This window comes from Lemur catta, chromosome 12, assembly GCF_020740605.2.
Source record: "Lemur catta isolate mLemCat1 chromosome 12, mLemCat1.pri, whole genome shotgun sequence".
Taxonomy (NCBI): domain Eukaryota; kingdom Metazoa; phylum Chordata; class Mammalia; order Primates; family Lemuridae; genus Lemur; species Lemur catta.
In genome coordinates this window covers 76073211-76089546 of record NC_059139.1, presented here as the reverse complement: position 1 = coordinate 76089546, position 16336 = coordinate 76073211, and the positions used below count along the sequence as shown (strand labels likewise).

General features: G+C 36.8%; 1 protein-coding gene across 1 annotated transcript in view; it reads left to right on the top strand.

Annotated features, from left to right (window-relative positions):
- Nucleotides 1-15963, top strand: part of TMEM232 (transmembrane protein 232) — a gene marked incomplete at its 5' end in the record, with an annotated part of 186746 nt that extends 170783 nt beyond the window's left edge. Inside the window, 2 exons of the mRNA XM_045565626.1 lie at nucleotides 11669-11762; nucleotides 15477-15963. Of these exons, the coding sequence (XP_045421582.1) occupies nucleotides 11669-11762; nucleotides 15477-15740 (358 nt within the window). The remainder of the gene's footprint in view (nucleotides 1-11668; nucleotides 11763-15476) is intronic.
- Nucleotides 15964-16336: the final 373 nt, after the last annotated feature.

The following is a 16336-nucleotide window of genomic DNA, read 5'->3' as shown; positions in this document are numbered from 1 at the left end:
GAGACCAGGCATGGTGGCTCACCCCTGTAATCCTAGCACTCCGGGAGGCCGAGGCAGGAGGATCAGGAATTCAAGACCAGCCTCAGCAAGAGCGAGACCCCGTCTCTACTAAATATAGAGAGAAATTATCTGGGCAACTAAAAATAGAAAAAAAATTAGCCAGGTGTGGTGGTGCACACCTGCAGTGCCACCAGCTACTTGGGAGGCTGAGGCAGGAGGATCGCTTGAGCCCAGGAGTTTGAGGTTACTGTGAGCTGAGCTGATGCCACAGCACTCTAGCCCAGGCAACAGAGCAAGACTCTGTCTCAAAAGAGAAAAAAACAAAACAAAACATTGCATCCATTCCACATGTTTCTTCCCTGGTCAAAATGGCCTTGAAAGCCACATGTTGAGGTAGTGGCATTACAAGATGGAAAAAGCCTGGATCCCTGGGTCTTCAGATGAAGGAGAGCTCCTATTGAACTGCATCAGTCTTAAGTGAGCAAGAAGCAACCATTTTTGTTTTGTTAACTGAGATTTCTGCATTTGTCTACTCAGAAAATTAGCAAAAAATATCTTAAATAATACAGCTCCAGAGAGACCAAGCAAACAAAACTACAAACACCTGAAATCAAGATGGCACTAGACTCTTCAGAAGCAGCACCAGAGGCAAGAAGCCAGTGCAGCAATTGCCTCAGTACACTGAGGGACAATAATATCCACCCTAAAATTATAAATATACCTTGTTATTCAAGTGTATTTGGTTCATAATGTTTGGAAAGTAGGTAACAACATTTCATATAAAAATTTATCTGAATCTCTTTTGTCCTTCAAATTGGGTCATGAGAGTTCAGATAGCAAATAATACCTGAATATAGTTCTGCCCCTAATCTATCAAATGTGAGTGTAGAATCAAAATATTTTCAAATATACTGGGGTTTCAAACTACTTACCTTCTATTCACCATGTCTTAGAAAGCTTCTTAAGAATGTGTGCCCCCAGAGGAAAGGCATAGATCAAGGATAAGGAACATAGTGGGGTACAGAAAGCAGCGGTCCCAACAGAGAACAGAGATGGGGAGTATTCCCAGCACGACAGCAACATAGCAGGCCAAGAGAGCAACCAGTTCTACTTGGTGTGAGAAGACACTTAAATTTCACATATTTCGAAAGGACATTATCACTTGTTCTCCACCCAACCTTATCCCTCAAAGGACAATTTGATATATCTAACAGCTACTCACATAAGTCATATGTACCATTATTCTCACTGACTTTACACTCGCTCCTACTCATCCCTCCAGATTTCTTTCAGAGGTATTGTGGAGATGCACCTCAGCCTAGGGGCACATTATGTTTTCTCCTGCTTTGAGAAACCATCTGCATAACATCCTTTTACCATGTCTTTTGACATGTCTTTGACATCAGTCACATCACAGTCCTGTTGTGATAACCACACAGATTGGTGTCTACAGTGGGATTGATGAAAACACCCCACACCCTCCTGGAGAAATCGATTTAATGGATTGTAGATAAACTGCAGTGGAAGCTGACTCTGTAATGCTCGTGTAGCAGCAGACTAATCGTTGGACCAGGACTATAAAATTTTGTGTCTGAGAATGCGGGAAGAATTGTTTCAATGGAACATGTCCAGTGGATATTCTGACTTGGTGAATTGAAAAGAAATTAAAATTCAGAAAGCCTCGACTGGCTTTGAGTTCCTCAGCTATTTCTGTAGGCTCTACTCCATGTGACAGCAACACCTAAAACTTTCCAGCAGGAACTGTGCAGTGAAACCACGAGGTCAACAGCCTGGCTGGCAAGGAAAGTGAGACTGAAACTGTGGAAGCTGAGATCTGAGACAGAGGGCCCTGGGACGGGATCACTGGGAATGGCAGAAGCCCAAGGACCCCAAGCCTCCTTTGACTGGCAGTTCTCCGTGCCCAGCAGAAACGGATCATTGCCCAGGCTGTAGGTGTTGGAGGGGTGAGAGCAGAACAATATTTTACCTCTCACCGAGCAAACTGTATCTGTAGAATGTTTTAAAATACAGGAACTAAAAAACAAGGTCAATCAAATACAAGATATTTGTAATATGGGAGCAGGTAATGGTAAAAATAGTAGTCAAATGAGAACAAGTTTTTTCTTTACCAACCTATTTTTAAAAAGTAGCCAAGGAAACTGATTTGGTGTATTAATAGTTTCTTTTTTTAACTTTGTATAATTTTCTTGCAAATATTTGTGCTTGAAATCTTGTCCTTTGCCAGCAGCTGTAATCTTGAGGCTGTGTTATTTAAACACGCTAATTAGAGTCAAAGAAAATAAAAATAATGTTCCAAGTGTACTCAGATATGATTTACTACTTGCACCAATCAGCCCTCCCAAATGGAAAATTAAAATTATATAATTGAGATATAAATCTCTCATTCACGTGCCCAGAAAATCATCTACTTTCTAACCTCCTGCCTTAAAGATGCATAAAAGATTAAATCTGACCAGGTTCTGAGTGTGAAAGTTACGGTTAAATGTGTCTCTAAGGATTTGAAAGCTTAGTTTCCAGGATGATCCCTGGTTCCTAAGAATACTGAAATGAAATGAAATTGGTAAAACTACTACTGAAGAATTAGCAGATAGTTCTACTTAAGATCTAATTTTGTTAAGCATGAACTGATCTTTCTGAACTGATTTGTAGGGGAGAGACTGGTGACATGCTGGGGGACTTCCAAGTCCCTTGGAATAATTCTGGTCAGTTTGAATTCTGCTTTCTGGTCTTGGTTTCTGCAAATCCTGGTTGGGGAAAGCAAAGGCACGATAGGCAAGGGGTTGTTTTCCTTTTCTCCTCCACCCTAATCCATTAGTAAAATAAGGATAAATACTATGGAAAATGAAAGACCATTATAAAAGGTGGTGTGATTAAATGGACAATGTCGTCAGGCATGGTGACTCATGCTAGCACTTTGGGAAGCCTAGGAGGGAGGATCACTTGAGGCCAGGAGATCAAGACCAGCCTGGGCAACATAGCAAGACCCCTGTCTCTATAAAAAGAATTTTAAAAATTAATCACACCTGTAGTCCCAGCTACTTGGGAGTCTGAGGCAGGAGGATTGCTCAAGCCCTGAAGTTTGAGGTTGCAGTGAGCTATTATGATGCCACTGAACTCTAGCTTGGGCAATAGAGCGAGACATTGCCTCAAAAATAGATAAATAGATGAACAATGTTAAGTGGAGGACAAATCTATTTTATTGGAGGAAAAAAAGCATCAAAATTTGTTCGTGATCTCTGCACTCAGACTATGAGGGGCGGAAAGGCAGTCCGGTGGCCTCTCACTGGGAAACAGAGCCAAGTTAGGCCTTAGAGCCACGAGCAGGTTGTGCCTTCTGTGTTTCTGGGCAGGCACAGCACAAAACTGGCCAAGCTGGATGAAGCGATCAGAGGAATACAGCATAGTATCAGACAGACCTGGACAAACACAAGTGACTCCCGGTTTGTACAGGAGAAGAAGAAAGAGCTCAAGAGAGGGAAAGATCAGATTTAAGTAAAATTTACTCAAAATATTGAATGCTCACAAGGGGAAACAGCAGAGCCCTGCCCAAAGCAGACTGAGGGAGACTAAGTCCCTGGCTGTCTCCAGCCTGCGTGAGGCTACAGAACCCCAATGCAAGTGATGTTAGAAGGCCTGGGGTGGGGCCACGTGGTTCGTTCGGATTGTGATGCTGCAGGGACTGAACAGAGATGCTGCCTCATCCAGTAAAACCTTCAGGGCTACCAGCCTCATAGCAAATAGTTTATTAAATTCCTAGGGATGGTTTGGGTGATAGTGCCTGAGATACTGCTTAAGGCAAATAGTATTGGTTCTATCCAAGTATAACCAGCAAGCCCAATACGTGGCCAGCCTATTTGGATTTTGTCACAACTGTATTTCATGTTTAAAGACTTTATTATCCATGTTCATCAAATAACCCACACAAAAGTGCCTTTGTAGCTTTTGTTTTTGATAATTAGACAGTTACCGCAGAGGGCAAATTCGTGCTTCGTAACATGTTTCATTCATGCAAAATTGTGCTTTTTACTTCTTTTTCTTTTTTATTTTTAAATGTGTAATATATATGAGGTATCTAATATGGATGTACAATTTTAGTAATACCAATGGTAATGATAATGATGTAATAAAACTAGCGTCAAGGTTCTCACCATTCAGATTAGGAAATGAGTATTACTAAAAGTGGAAATTCTTTTGTATCCTTCCCTGATCTCTTGGAGCTTCTTGCCTGCAGAACGAACTACTGTCCTAAATTTTGTAAATCGTTTTGTTATTTTTATCTACAGTTTTCCATATGTGTATGCATTCTTAAAATTGCATTGTTAATTTTATATTGCTTTGAATATTTATAAATAAAATTACACTACGTTTTCCTGTATAGATCTGTTTTTTGTGCTCAAACTGTTCTATGTGGTTGCATCTAGATAGAGTTCATTCATTTATATTAATAGCATTTAAAGTATTTAAAGCTTTTTTGAATACTCAAAGTATTTCTGTTTTATAAATCTTCCACAATTTATCCCTTGTACTATTGGTAAATATTTTGGTTGTTTTCAATTTTGTTATTATAAACAATGCTACTTTGAACATTCTCATATATGTCTCTTCTGCTCTTTTTTTATGTTTTTGCCTTTTATTGTCTCTTGATTTAGCCTAAATGTTTCCATTTCCCTATTTTCTCGTTCACTAATCTTCTTTTCTTCTTTGTCCGATTTGCTATTATATCCATGTGTTGACTTTTTAGTTTCACTTGCTGCTTTTTTTTTCAATTCTAAAATTAACTGTGTGAATTTTTAAAATGGATTCCAGTTTTCTGGTGAAATTCTTCATCTTATTATTTATTTATTTAAATATATTTATCATAGTTATTTTAAAGTCCTTATTTGTGACCCAATATGAGTCTTCTGTGTAATTTTTGTTGGTATGCCAGATCATTTTTTATTGAATGCTGGATCCTGTGTATTAAAAATTATAGGCCGGGCGTGGTGGCTCACGCCTGTAATCCTAGCACTCTGGGAGGCCGAGGCGGGTGGATCGCTCGAGGTCAGGAGTTCGAGACCAGCCTGAGCAACAGCGAGACCCCGTCTCTACTAAAAACAGAAAGAAATTATCTGGCCAACTAAAAATCTATATAGAAAAAATTAGCCGGGCATGGTGGCGCATGCCTGTAGTCCCAGCTACTCAGGAGGCTGAGGCAGTAGAATCGCTTGAGCCCAGGAGTTTGAGGTTGCTGTGAGCTAGGCTGACGCCACGGCACTCACTCTAGCCTGGGCAACTGAGCGAGACTTTGTCTCAAAAAAAAAAAAAAATTATAAAGAGGTTAATGCTATATACCTCCAGAAAGAGTTCGCTTTCTTCTGCAATGTAACTTGATTGACAGAGGAGCATTTTAATCCAACCAGTGGCTGAACTGACTCAAAGATGATCTAACTTTCAAGTTAAATCTACATGTGATTCAAACATAACCCCAGTGTATAGATAGATTTTCAGGAGTCCCAAATGGGAGCCCGAGATACTTTTCAATGCCTCTCCAGTTTTGCAGAGTCTAAGCTACAACTTTTGTGTTCCTCTCTACTGTAAAGTTGCTGGAAAAAATCCCACTCTACTGGTCAGTGACTTCTTTGCTTGGCTTGTGAGCCTGCTCAGTTTAATAATTCAGCAAATGCCTTCAGGAGAAACCTAGTGATGTGTGCGGAGCTCACTTCTCTTGAGCTTGATCCCCCAAGTCTTGGCTATCTTGGCAGCTCCAAACTTTAATTTTTGCCTTTCTGAACCTGTGAGATTGCCATACGCTCTCCTGTTTTCTCTGCCTCTGATCAAAATTTTTCTGCCTGGATTTTTCTCCTTTTGTTCCATACAGTAAATGGGGAAATGTCCTAAAGAGAATCATATGTTGGAGAATGTTATTCACTTCCCCATGATTCCATTGTCTCTGATATTTTGGCCCTTCAAGTCCTGGCTTCTTCAGTGTATTGGCGATGCTTTTAAACAGATTTTATTAAATAATCTTTGGTCCTTATAATGATCTTTGTCTGTAGGATTACTGTTCTGCTGCAAGCTACTCTCCACAGTGACAAACAGAAGTCCTAAAGGCTTTTAAAAAGTTTACTTAGTACAATACTGAGATCTATATTTATTCAAAGGTTTTTAATGAATTGGAATTTAACACAAAAATTCCTATGAGAGAATTATGGCACTAGAGACCATGGAAAATGAACTAAGTAAAATTTTAGAGTAAAACAAACATAATTTTTATAAAACCCTCAGAGATCTTATTTGTATTGTACCTTCTATTGCTATTGGGTACTGATTTGTTATTCTAGCTGAAATAGTAGTTGTTTTGAACCTACATATTCTTCAGTTTACCTTGGAGAGAGGAAGGACTTTATTTTCCTTTCAAGTAATTATTGATCCAGTGGTACTAATGAAGTGAACCTCTGGTTGTTAACCTTTTCAGGCTCAAAGAACAAAAAATGGAAACTTTTAAATGTTGGAGGCAATTTGAATACATAATTGATTACCCTTCTTTAGTATCGTGCCACAAAGCTGACTAAAAGAGAAAACTTAGAGTGATATGCTCTTAAAGAAAGTTAAAAAGTAACTTAACTTAATCAGAAATTACATGAACCATGATCTTTTGATAAAAAGTGATTTTCTTACCGTTTTAGAGTGATTTAAGTAGTTTTTATTTCTAGTATCATACTGTTTAACTTTAAAAGTTTTAAGGAATCATCCAATATACCACCATATATCCCAGATTCAGGTTTATAATATCAATCTCTTCTAAAAGAAATCAGGGCTTTGTGGACAGTGTCTATAGCTTGGGTTTGTTGCCTTTAGCAAGTAAGGCTTTCATCATAAGATATTGCAGTAGAACTAAAGACGAAAGGAAAGTGGGCTAAAGAGACGGTTCTGGTAGCCAAATAATGAAAACGTAAGCTTCCAAAAGAAAAAATAATTGTATACAATTAATTGGAGCAAGTTGAGTTTGAAATCAGGGAAAGGTCATTAATCTATAACGAATTTCTAAAAGGAGAATAAAGTGTTGTATGGAAAAGCCATACCAACCAATGGGTCTATGGGTACACAATTTTTCTCAAAAAGTGGGATAAGGGGCACATCATTCAGTTGTTAAAGAAGGATGTTAATTGATACAATATCTTTCCCTCACTGGGTAATTCTAATGGTTATTGTAGTTTGCTTGAGATAAAAGCAAGATTTTATTGGCTGAATTTATGCCTAAACAATGAATCTTAGGTCAGTGTGTGTGATGCAGGAATAAAGAGGCCTGAGACCCGTGCATGCCACCTGCACCTGGGGAATATCTCCTACCTTATGGGATGCTTAGCCCAGACCTCTATGTCTCCAGGACAGCTTTGTAGTGATTAAAAAAACCCATAGTTCTGCATAAGGAACTATGTTATTCCCCTTGTATTTTGTAAATACCTCTGTACAGTTGTCATCCTTGGTATATTAAGGAAACTGAGTATGTTCCAAATTTGTCTTTTCATCAATCTCATCATCATCCTATTGAGACAATCATGCATAATCCATCCAGTAAGATCTCTCTTACCCACTTTCAGACTAAATTAAATCATACCATCTACCCACCTTCGTACTCCAAAGAACCCTATTTTACCATTTTATGGGAATTTTCCCAGTGCACTGTGGGTAGTTGTTTGCATATATTCCTCCATGTGAACTTCAAATTCCTGGGGGGCAGTGTCTAAGCTTTTCTTTTTATTTTTTCTTCCCACTCCTTATAATAACATCTTTTTTTGCAATAAACATTTGAATAAATGAATGAATAAGTGAATAAATGAGCCTCCTCCTCTTCCCTTCTGTGTATTCTAGGTTCCAACCATCTCAGTCTACATACCTCTCCCCAGATGAGTTCTTTATTTTCTTATTCTGAGTCTTTGTTTCTGTCTTGTCATCTGTAGTGGGTTGAATTGTGTTCCCCCAAAAATATATCCAAGTCTTAAACCCTCATAACTGTGAATGTGACCTTACATAGAGAAAAGGATTTTGTAGATATAATTAAGCTAAGGATCTCAAGATGAGGTTATCCTAAATTAGAGTGTGTCAAAGAAAAATTGAACTAGACAAATTAAACAAGCGAATAAGATTTTATTCGAAACTATTGCAATAGGGGAGAGAGATTGAACTCAACTCCCGGAAACAAAAGGTAGGAGGATTTTTAAGTGCTGGAGTGAGCTAGTTGGAAAGGTACTAGAGGACCTTAGAGAGTAGGTTGGTCAATGTGTTTGGATAATGTGATGTGTTTGCTAGTTGTCACTTATCAAGTTAGGCTCCTAGATCTCCCACAGAGATTGGGCCATAGGTGACTAACTTCCTTGTTGATTACATTTCAAAAGATGGCTTTTGAGAAAGACATTCATAGGTTATGAAACAGACAAGATACTAGGAGAAAATTTACATTTCACAGGAACAGAGAGAATTTACAATTGAAAGTTTCTAAAGTGAATGCTCTGAGAAAAGGGAGGTCAGGGGCCTATAGCCAGGAAGACACCTGTCTAAAATTCCACCAAACTGAAGAGATTGCTCAGGTCATGTGGGCCTTAAATTCAATGACAGTATACTTATATCCGTATAAGAAGTGTCCTTATAAGAAACAGAAATGGAGAAGAAACACAGAGTCACAGAAGGGAGAGGCCATGTGAAGACAGAGACAGAGATGGCAGTGATGTGTCTACAAGCCAAGGATTGCCAACAACCACTGGAAGCTAAGCGGTTAAGGAATGGATTTTCCCCCAAAACTTCTAGAGGAACCAGTGCCGTCAGCACCTTGATTTAGTATTTTTGGCCTCCAGCACCGTGAGAGAATGCATTTCTGTTTTGTTAAGCCTCCAAGTTTGTGGTAATTTGTTAAAGCAGCCCTAAGAAATTAATACACCATCTTTCTGGAAAAGTCTCTCACCACTTCTCATTTAACTAAAAACATAAAATTCTATATCTCATTTAATGCTTGACAAAACTGTCTTATCCTCCATTCCTTTTTCTTACAATTGATAGTACCAGCTAGAAGCCATGGCTCTCTTCTCTGAATTCTTTTAATAATGGAGATGGTAAAGATATTACACCTGAAACTTGTTTAGTGTTTTATTCATGCCTAATCCCTTTTTAATCCTTGTGAAAACATAATAAGGCAGGTGCTGTTATTTTTCTGTATTGAGAATAAAGAAACTGAAGAACAGAGGGATTAAATAACACTAAATGGCAGAGCTAAAATGTGCTTCAACATCTGCCTGAGCACAGAGCCCACGTGCTCAAACATTTTACTGTTTATTTTTTATTTCACTGAATGTTTACCACTCTCATGTATCATGTTCTCTTGTATTATGGTTACCTGTGCATTTTTATTGTCTAATACAAATTATTCAACTGAGGTAACTAGAAATCACAGGTGCACAAGGATATACACTTACTTTTCACATTTTAAAGGTCTTTTGACATTATGTTGCTTGCATTTTTTAAAATTTAAGCATAGTATTTAAGAAAAAAATTAGGAAACTTGCTTGAATACTTTTAACCTTTACATGATTTTAAGGTTATGTCTTATTTATCTTTTCACAGCATTTAGCACAATTCTTTGAATATCAAATGTGTCCATATTTCCTTGAATGGATACAGTTAACCTAAGTCTCATCCCCTTTGTGTCCCCCAATGTCCCAACTTCCTAGGGTCATATTTTTCTTTAATAAAGCACTCTAATAGATTGACTAGAGGCCCTACTCTGCATGCAGTAAGCAGCTTAGTGCTTTTCTGCCGCACAATACTTCTGAATATTATAGTTTGGGAGAGAGCTCCATTTAACCTTGTTGCCTGTCACTTCCATTGTTCTCCTTTGAACTTCTGCTGTCAACTCTGCTCTGCAACTTGTCTCCTGAGATTGCCATCTTGCTACATGGAATACTACTCTACTGACGCAAAAGTGCTGTATGGTAGACTCTTATTGATGGCTTGGAAAATAAAAGGGATGGAAGCATATCATAGCCTTCATTTATTCATTCAATCATTCAGCAAACATACAAACATTCATTGAGTGTCCAGTGGCACTGTGCTGGGCACTGAGAAGACAATGGTAAGCAATCAATCAGGTAAAAGTCTTCATGATCACGTAGCTCATGCTCAAATTAGAAAACATATGGCTCACACAGGCAGACCACAAACGTGGAATTACAACTGAGGTAAGCATAACGCAGGAAATGTCTATAGTGGATTGAGAGCAATGGTAGTGGGCTTGAACTGAGAGCTGGAGGATGAGTAGGCAGTAACCATCCCTGCAGCAGGAATAGAAGAGGAGAAAAGCATTAGAGAAAGAAATGACAGCCTGTGCAAACAAACAATAGTGGGGTGCAACCATTTGCAATCCAGCAACTGCAAGAAAGCCTGTCCATTAGGGATACATAGACTTAAGCAAAGTAAGGAGAGAAATAATTCTGGAAACCATGGAAAGCCACTTTAACAAATGCACAGTCTACTTCAGGCTTCCTTGACAAACATGATAATAATCCTGAAGTTAATGGGGAAATATTGAATAGTTTGATATAGGAGATTGACATGATTTGTATTTTGAAAAAAAAATCTGACTACTTTTTAGAGACAAGAATAAAGTGAGTAAGGAATGGTGGATGCAGAGATTCCAAACATGCGGCCTTCATTCAGGTGAGAGATGATGATGGTTTGGCCTAGGGAAGAGATGGTGGAGATGAAGACAAAGGAAATTTTTTTGAGAATCCTTCAGCACAGAATAGAACAAGACGATCTGGGGAAATGAGGGGTGCAGGGGTGTCAAGAATGTGGAGCTTAGTGGAATGATATAGGCAGCAACTTGAAAAAAATAATGGTAAACATTACAGTCTTAAAAATTAGACTCTTTTGGATATGGAAATTTCTCACTGGCTGTCTCTCCTTGGGTTCTTCCCTAAGACTTTCTCCTCTATACCCACTTTTCCTCCTTCAAAACCATCCTCTACCACCATCTCTCTACTTGATATATTCTGGACTCACACACTTTCTTCACAACTTTAATAGTACAATTAGTGTGTGGATTATTTAAACTATATCTCCCTTAGTTTGAGGCCCAGCTTTGCACTGCCAACAATTTCACTGAGCTATTGCTAAGCCATCTATCACAGTTACACCCTTAGTAACACACAGACCTTGGAGAAGTATTGAAATCAAATCTTTTTTAGCACATCTTTGATCAAATTCTTAGGTTTAGGCTTCCACCAGAACCTCCAGAGTTGTGGAGCTATGTGTGGGGATGGGCACGTTCATCTCTCCACTGGGCACTGTCTCCTTCAGACTTCCTTAAGGCCTTCATATCCTAGCATCTCATTCGCTACTGACTAGCTGTAGTATTGACATCTGCTGAGAGAAGATTGCCTTTATATTATTTTCTAGTTTTAATGCATATGGCTTACTCTACTCTCAAAAATGTCAGTTTTAGTCATCCAAGATGGTTTATAGAAACTAAAAGGTAACTTACAGTAGACTACGCTAAGTACTTTACGTTAATGTAGAATCAAAATGCTGAATGAATTGTGACTTACAAAGCTGTCTATTTCCAGGGATAATAAATATCTATACCTAATGTTGGATCTGTTCTTATTTTCCTTTTAAGGGAGCATCCTTCTTTAACAGAACTTCCCATGTTTCCGTATCCAGATTTCTTCACCAGGGCGGATAAAGAGTTGGCAAAAATCATTGACCATCATGTAAGATTGATTTTTTTAAAACAAGCCACAAAAGCTTTGTTCTTTAAAGGCACTTTGAATTATTAAGTGTGGTTCTGAGAGTGAAATATTAGCATGTGAAACTTAAAAGTATAGCCCTGATTGGTCACTGCCAAACTGAGTTGTGTCTCATTATGCTGTCTGTTTGCCTCAGTGCCTTCATTGGGTTACAGAAAATTTGGCCTTCTATCATTTGCGAAATACTAGCCCAGTCCTGTTTCCTGAATTAGTACTGATTTCTTGTGACAAGAGTCTGATATTGAACACTGATTTCTTCGGCAGTGTAGTTCTAATAACGGAACAAAAATCCTTTGGCTCAATTTTCAGTGACCATTCTTTACCCCTGACAGATCAGAAAGGTCATTAATCACTCTGTTCTTACTATGAGTTAAACAAGCAGTGGCAATACAAGCCTATTCACATAAGACACTTTAATCCATTGTGCTATATTCAGTTGATAATTTCTTACCAAATACTCATCCTTTTATGTCTACTTCTTTTTAGAAGCAAACTTAGAGTAGGAGAGAAAGTACTTATTTTCTATATTTTTCTTTGGATACAAAATGGATTCAATAATATATATAATGTATTTAAATTAATTTTATCAATATTATCTATCAGATTGTAATTATATGACCATGACTAATTTTTTCATATTCCATTTAATTAGTATTTTTGATAAAGAATAAAGGATTATTTGATTTACTGATCACGTTAAATAGTTATTTACTACATAGTTAATATTTAAGCTACTCTAGCAATAGCTATAAGTATTGGGGTTTAGAGACTGACTGATACCTTGGAATCACAAAATGAGAGCTGTAATATTGTTCTATTATCCACAAATAAAGTTTTTGCTAAACCAATATATCATATACACAGGGCTTTCTAAAAAATTTCTAATGGTTTGCAAATTTCAACATCTACATTTTCCTACTCACATTAACTAAATCATCTAGAATAGATTATAAGAGATAATAACTTGCTAACATTTATATATATATATATATATATATACATACACACACACACACACACATATATATTTTTTTTCAGATAACTACTTTGGGCTGCCTAGAGCTAGTTAAAGAGACAGAGGACAGTATTTTGAGTGACAGAGAGAATAGGTTAGGAAATAGCTTCTAATAACCATCATCTTTTCCTTTTTCCAAGGGTATAAACATTATCTGAGTAATCATTGCCATGGGCCTGCTTATACTGTAGCTAAAGAAGGGTAAAGGAATCCTTTTTGAAAATATAGTTGAGAATTTATCCAAATTGTTTGATATATGGCTAGCCTAATAAATAGTAAGTAGTTTATAGTATTGATTTGGGAAGGTTTATTGAAGTGTCTCTCTGAATATTATATTTTTAAAGAATTCATATATAATACATATCATTTCTTTTCAGAGGAATGTAGCAATAGGGCTTCACACTTTCCAAAGTGCTCTTATATTAATTAATTTCATCCTCACAACAGCACTGTAAAACATTTATTTACCCATAAGAAAAATAAAATAGTTGTTTACAATTCAGTTATTTGCTCAATGTTTCAAGGTCAGTAAATGGCTGAGTCTATGCACAAAACCACATCTCTCTACTCCAAATTCCACTCTCCCTTTTACTTTTTCATAGACATTTAAGTTCTTGCTTTATAATCCCTAAGCAGAATTGGGGGTTTAAGGGGGGGACTTGTAATATTGACAAAAAACAAAAGCACATCCCCACAGCTACAGGTATAATTCTCATTCTAAGCTTACAACTCACTTTAGTTGAGTGGCTACAATATGCAAGAAATAGGGACGATACCTCATTGCTTTGCTGATACACAGGTACCTTGTACATTGCTGGTATTCCAGAGCATGATGATTGTATCACTGAGTTAATGAATTGAATAAAGCAGTAAAAGGTGCTTCCATTTCCTATCAACTTCAATCATATCTATATCCTCCTAGCTCCTACGATGGTAATAATAGCAAGTGAAAGTCCAGACAATATAATGATTTTATCCAAATTGAACTTGTTAAGGTCAAGAAAAAGTTTACTTTGTTCCTAGCCTAATGAAGAGAAGAATTTTGATGAACTCCAGTCATACCAAATTCTAATGGGAAGAGCTGCCTCCTGCACCACAGTTATGATACCCCTGCTTAGCTGCTTTCAAATGTATTGAAAGTTGTTTGGGAACAACTTTATGTTGTTGGGAAACCAAAGAATTTAATTTTACCAGCAGGTCTTAAGAATTAATCCTGTGTTGATTTTTCACAATGTAAAGGACAAAGTCATTAGATACATTGAAATCTCTCATACTAAGTAGATTAATGCTCTCTGTTTGTAGATATTATCATTATTACACCAACTAATACTTCTATGCTATAACATAAAATTGGTAATTTTGTTAAAAAATTAGATTATTATTTAGTTTATTATATGAGAAAAATAATGTGTCTCAGTTGAGTATCATAGAACTTGTAGAATAAACCAAAGCATGAATTTCCGCCTATGCCTGAAGGTTCTGGATGTTTTGCATCAATTTTCTATATAAATCATACAAAAATGGTTTCTGAGAAACCAAACATATGAATAATAACTATGTGTAGGTACAGTCTCAAGATAAGTGCAGTTAACTTTTGTATTTCTTATGTCATTAAAACTTAACTGGGGATAAAATAAGTGGATATGATATTATGCTTTAATTTTTTAATATTTTCTCTAATACAAGTATGTTAATATTTTACAAAACTTTATTGCCTTCAGCAAAGCTGAGTGACCTGATATGGACTCTGAGTTCTGCTTATTATTATCTGTATATCCCAGATGACAAATAGTAGTCACGATGCACAGCACTGGTATATAGTGTAATCTGTAAACTAATTGGTAGGTTGCTAGTCTCAGTCTGGTCATTTGTGTATGTGCATGAGCTGAGGGAGACAAAAAGACCAGTGTTGGCAGTGCCCTAATTAGGAGTTTCTAACATTTCATGCTGGGAGTCATTCTTCCCTGAACCTTTTACCCAGCCTGAAAAGGGTTTACCATTTGTTTTTACCATGTCTCTCATCAAATGTGTTAGAAGGAGAAAAAAGTCCCTCAGGATGATGTTTGGTTGATTTATTGTCATTAGTTTCAACACTGTTGCCCACTCCTAAGACTCTTGCCTCAGATATTTTGCTATTGTCATGAATTAACATGGCCATTTGAGATGGACCTCTTACAAGTGTTTTTACTTGTCTACTGCATACTAAGTTAGTCTGACCATTAATTTCATTTTCATCCTCATATGGAATAGTATCACAGTTTTTGCTTTTCTCTTTAATTTGTATTTTTTGTATTTTTTCTTCTTACTTTGTTGTAGCTTTGTTTTTTATTTTATGATCCATGCTGTCATATAAATGCCAATATTGATAAAGAAAGTAAAAACCTTTGGGATATAGAAATATAAAGCATATTATTTCTTTGTTTCAATGATTTGTTATCCTTAAAAACTATTAAGAGAAAATTCTGTTTTGTGGGATTTATACACATTCTAATAGGTGGCACACCTATTTTTCCAGTATGTTAGAGTATAAAATTTCTGAGGAATGTCTGTGAAAAAAACTTAAGAGGATAATTGGATAAGGATCTGCATTTTGAAAAGCTAAATTGATATGTATATTTTTTCATGGAAAATCATATGTAAATGAAGTTTTATTTCCATAACAGTGGCAGGAAGAACTAAAGGTCCGACAGAGAGAAGATGCAATATGTGAGGCCCAAGAACTTAAAGATAAAGAGTTAGAGAAGAAAAATCACTTCCAAGAAATTATGAAGAAAAGAGAAGAGAAACTGCATAAGCAAACCAAACCCTATGAGCTTCCTCCTAGGACTGAAGTAACTTCATTAGAAAAAAAAATGACACCCCCAAAAATTGATGTCTACATGCCAGAAATTCATAACCCAAAAGATACCAAGACAGCTATGTGTTAGGAGAATTTGTTTGTAATTAACTTGAGGCATTTTTTTAAGAACAGAGTTGTTATTCTAGTGCAAGCTGTTTAATAGTCATTTCATAGTCCTAAATTAATAGTCAACTTTTAATCACACTTGAGTGAAGTGATTTCACCAGTTAAAAATTTCCAAGACAACAGCCAGTGCTTTTCTCGATTGATTATCTCATTATTGTACAGCATACTTGATAACTGATTCTCAGAGAGTTGATATTCATCGGACGGTCAGAAGAAAATGAATTGCAACTTAATTAATGAGTCCCTGTGTAGGAATTATTTCTTGAAAATAGAATGAAGAAAAGCTGATATGCCTATAATCACTATTATTCAAATAAAAAAGCTATGAGACCTCTTTTGATTTGCATTTTAGAATCAATTTATGCCAAACCAAACCCTGTATCAGAAACTTGAATTTGATAAATTACAGTGTATAAGCAAATCTAGAAAGGCCAGTTATCTTAGATTGGATTGATCTTTAATGGATGTCAGAGAAGAGTCCTGAGTGACAGTGGTTTTATTTTTCCCTGTGAGTCTACGGGAATGCGTTTGGATCATCCTGGAGGATCCAGTAGCACC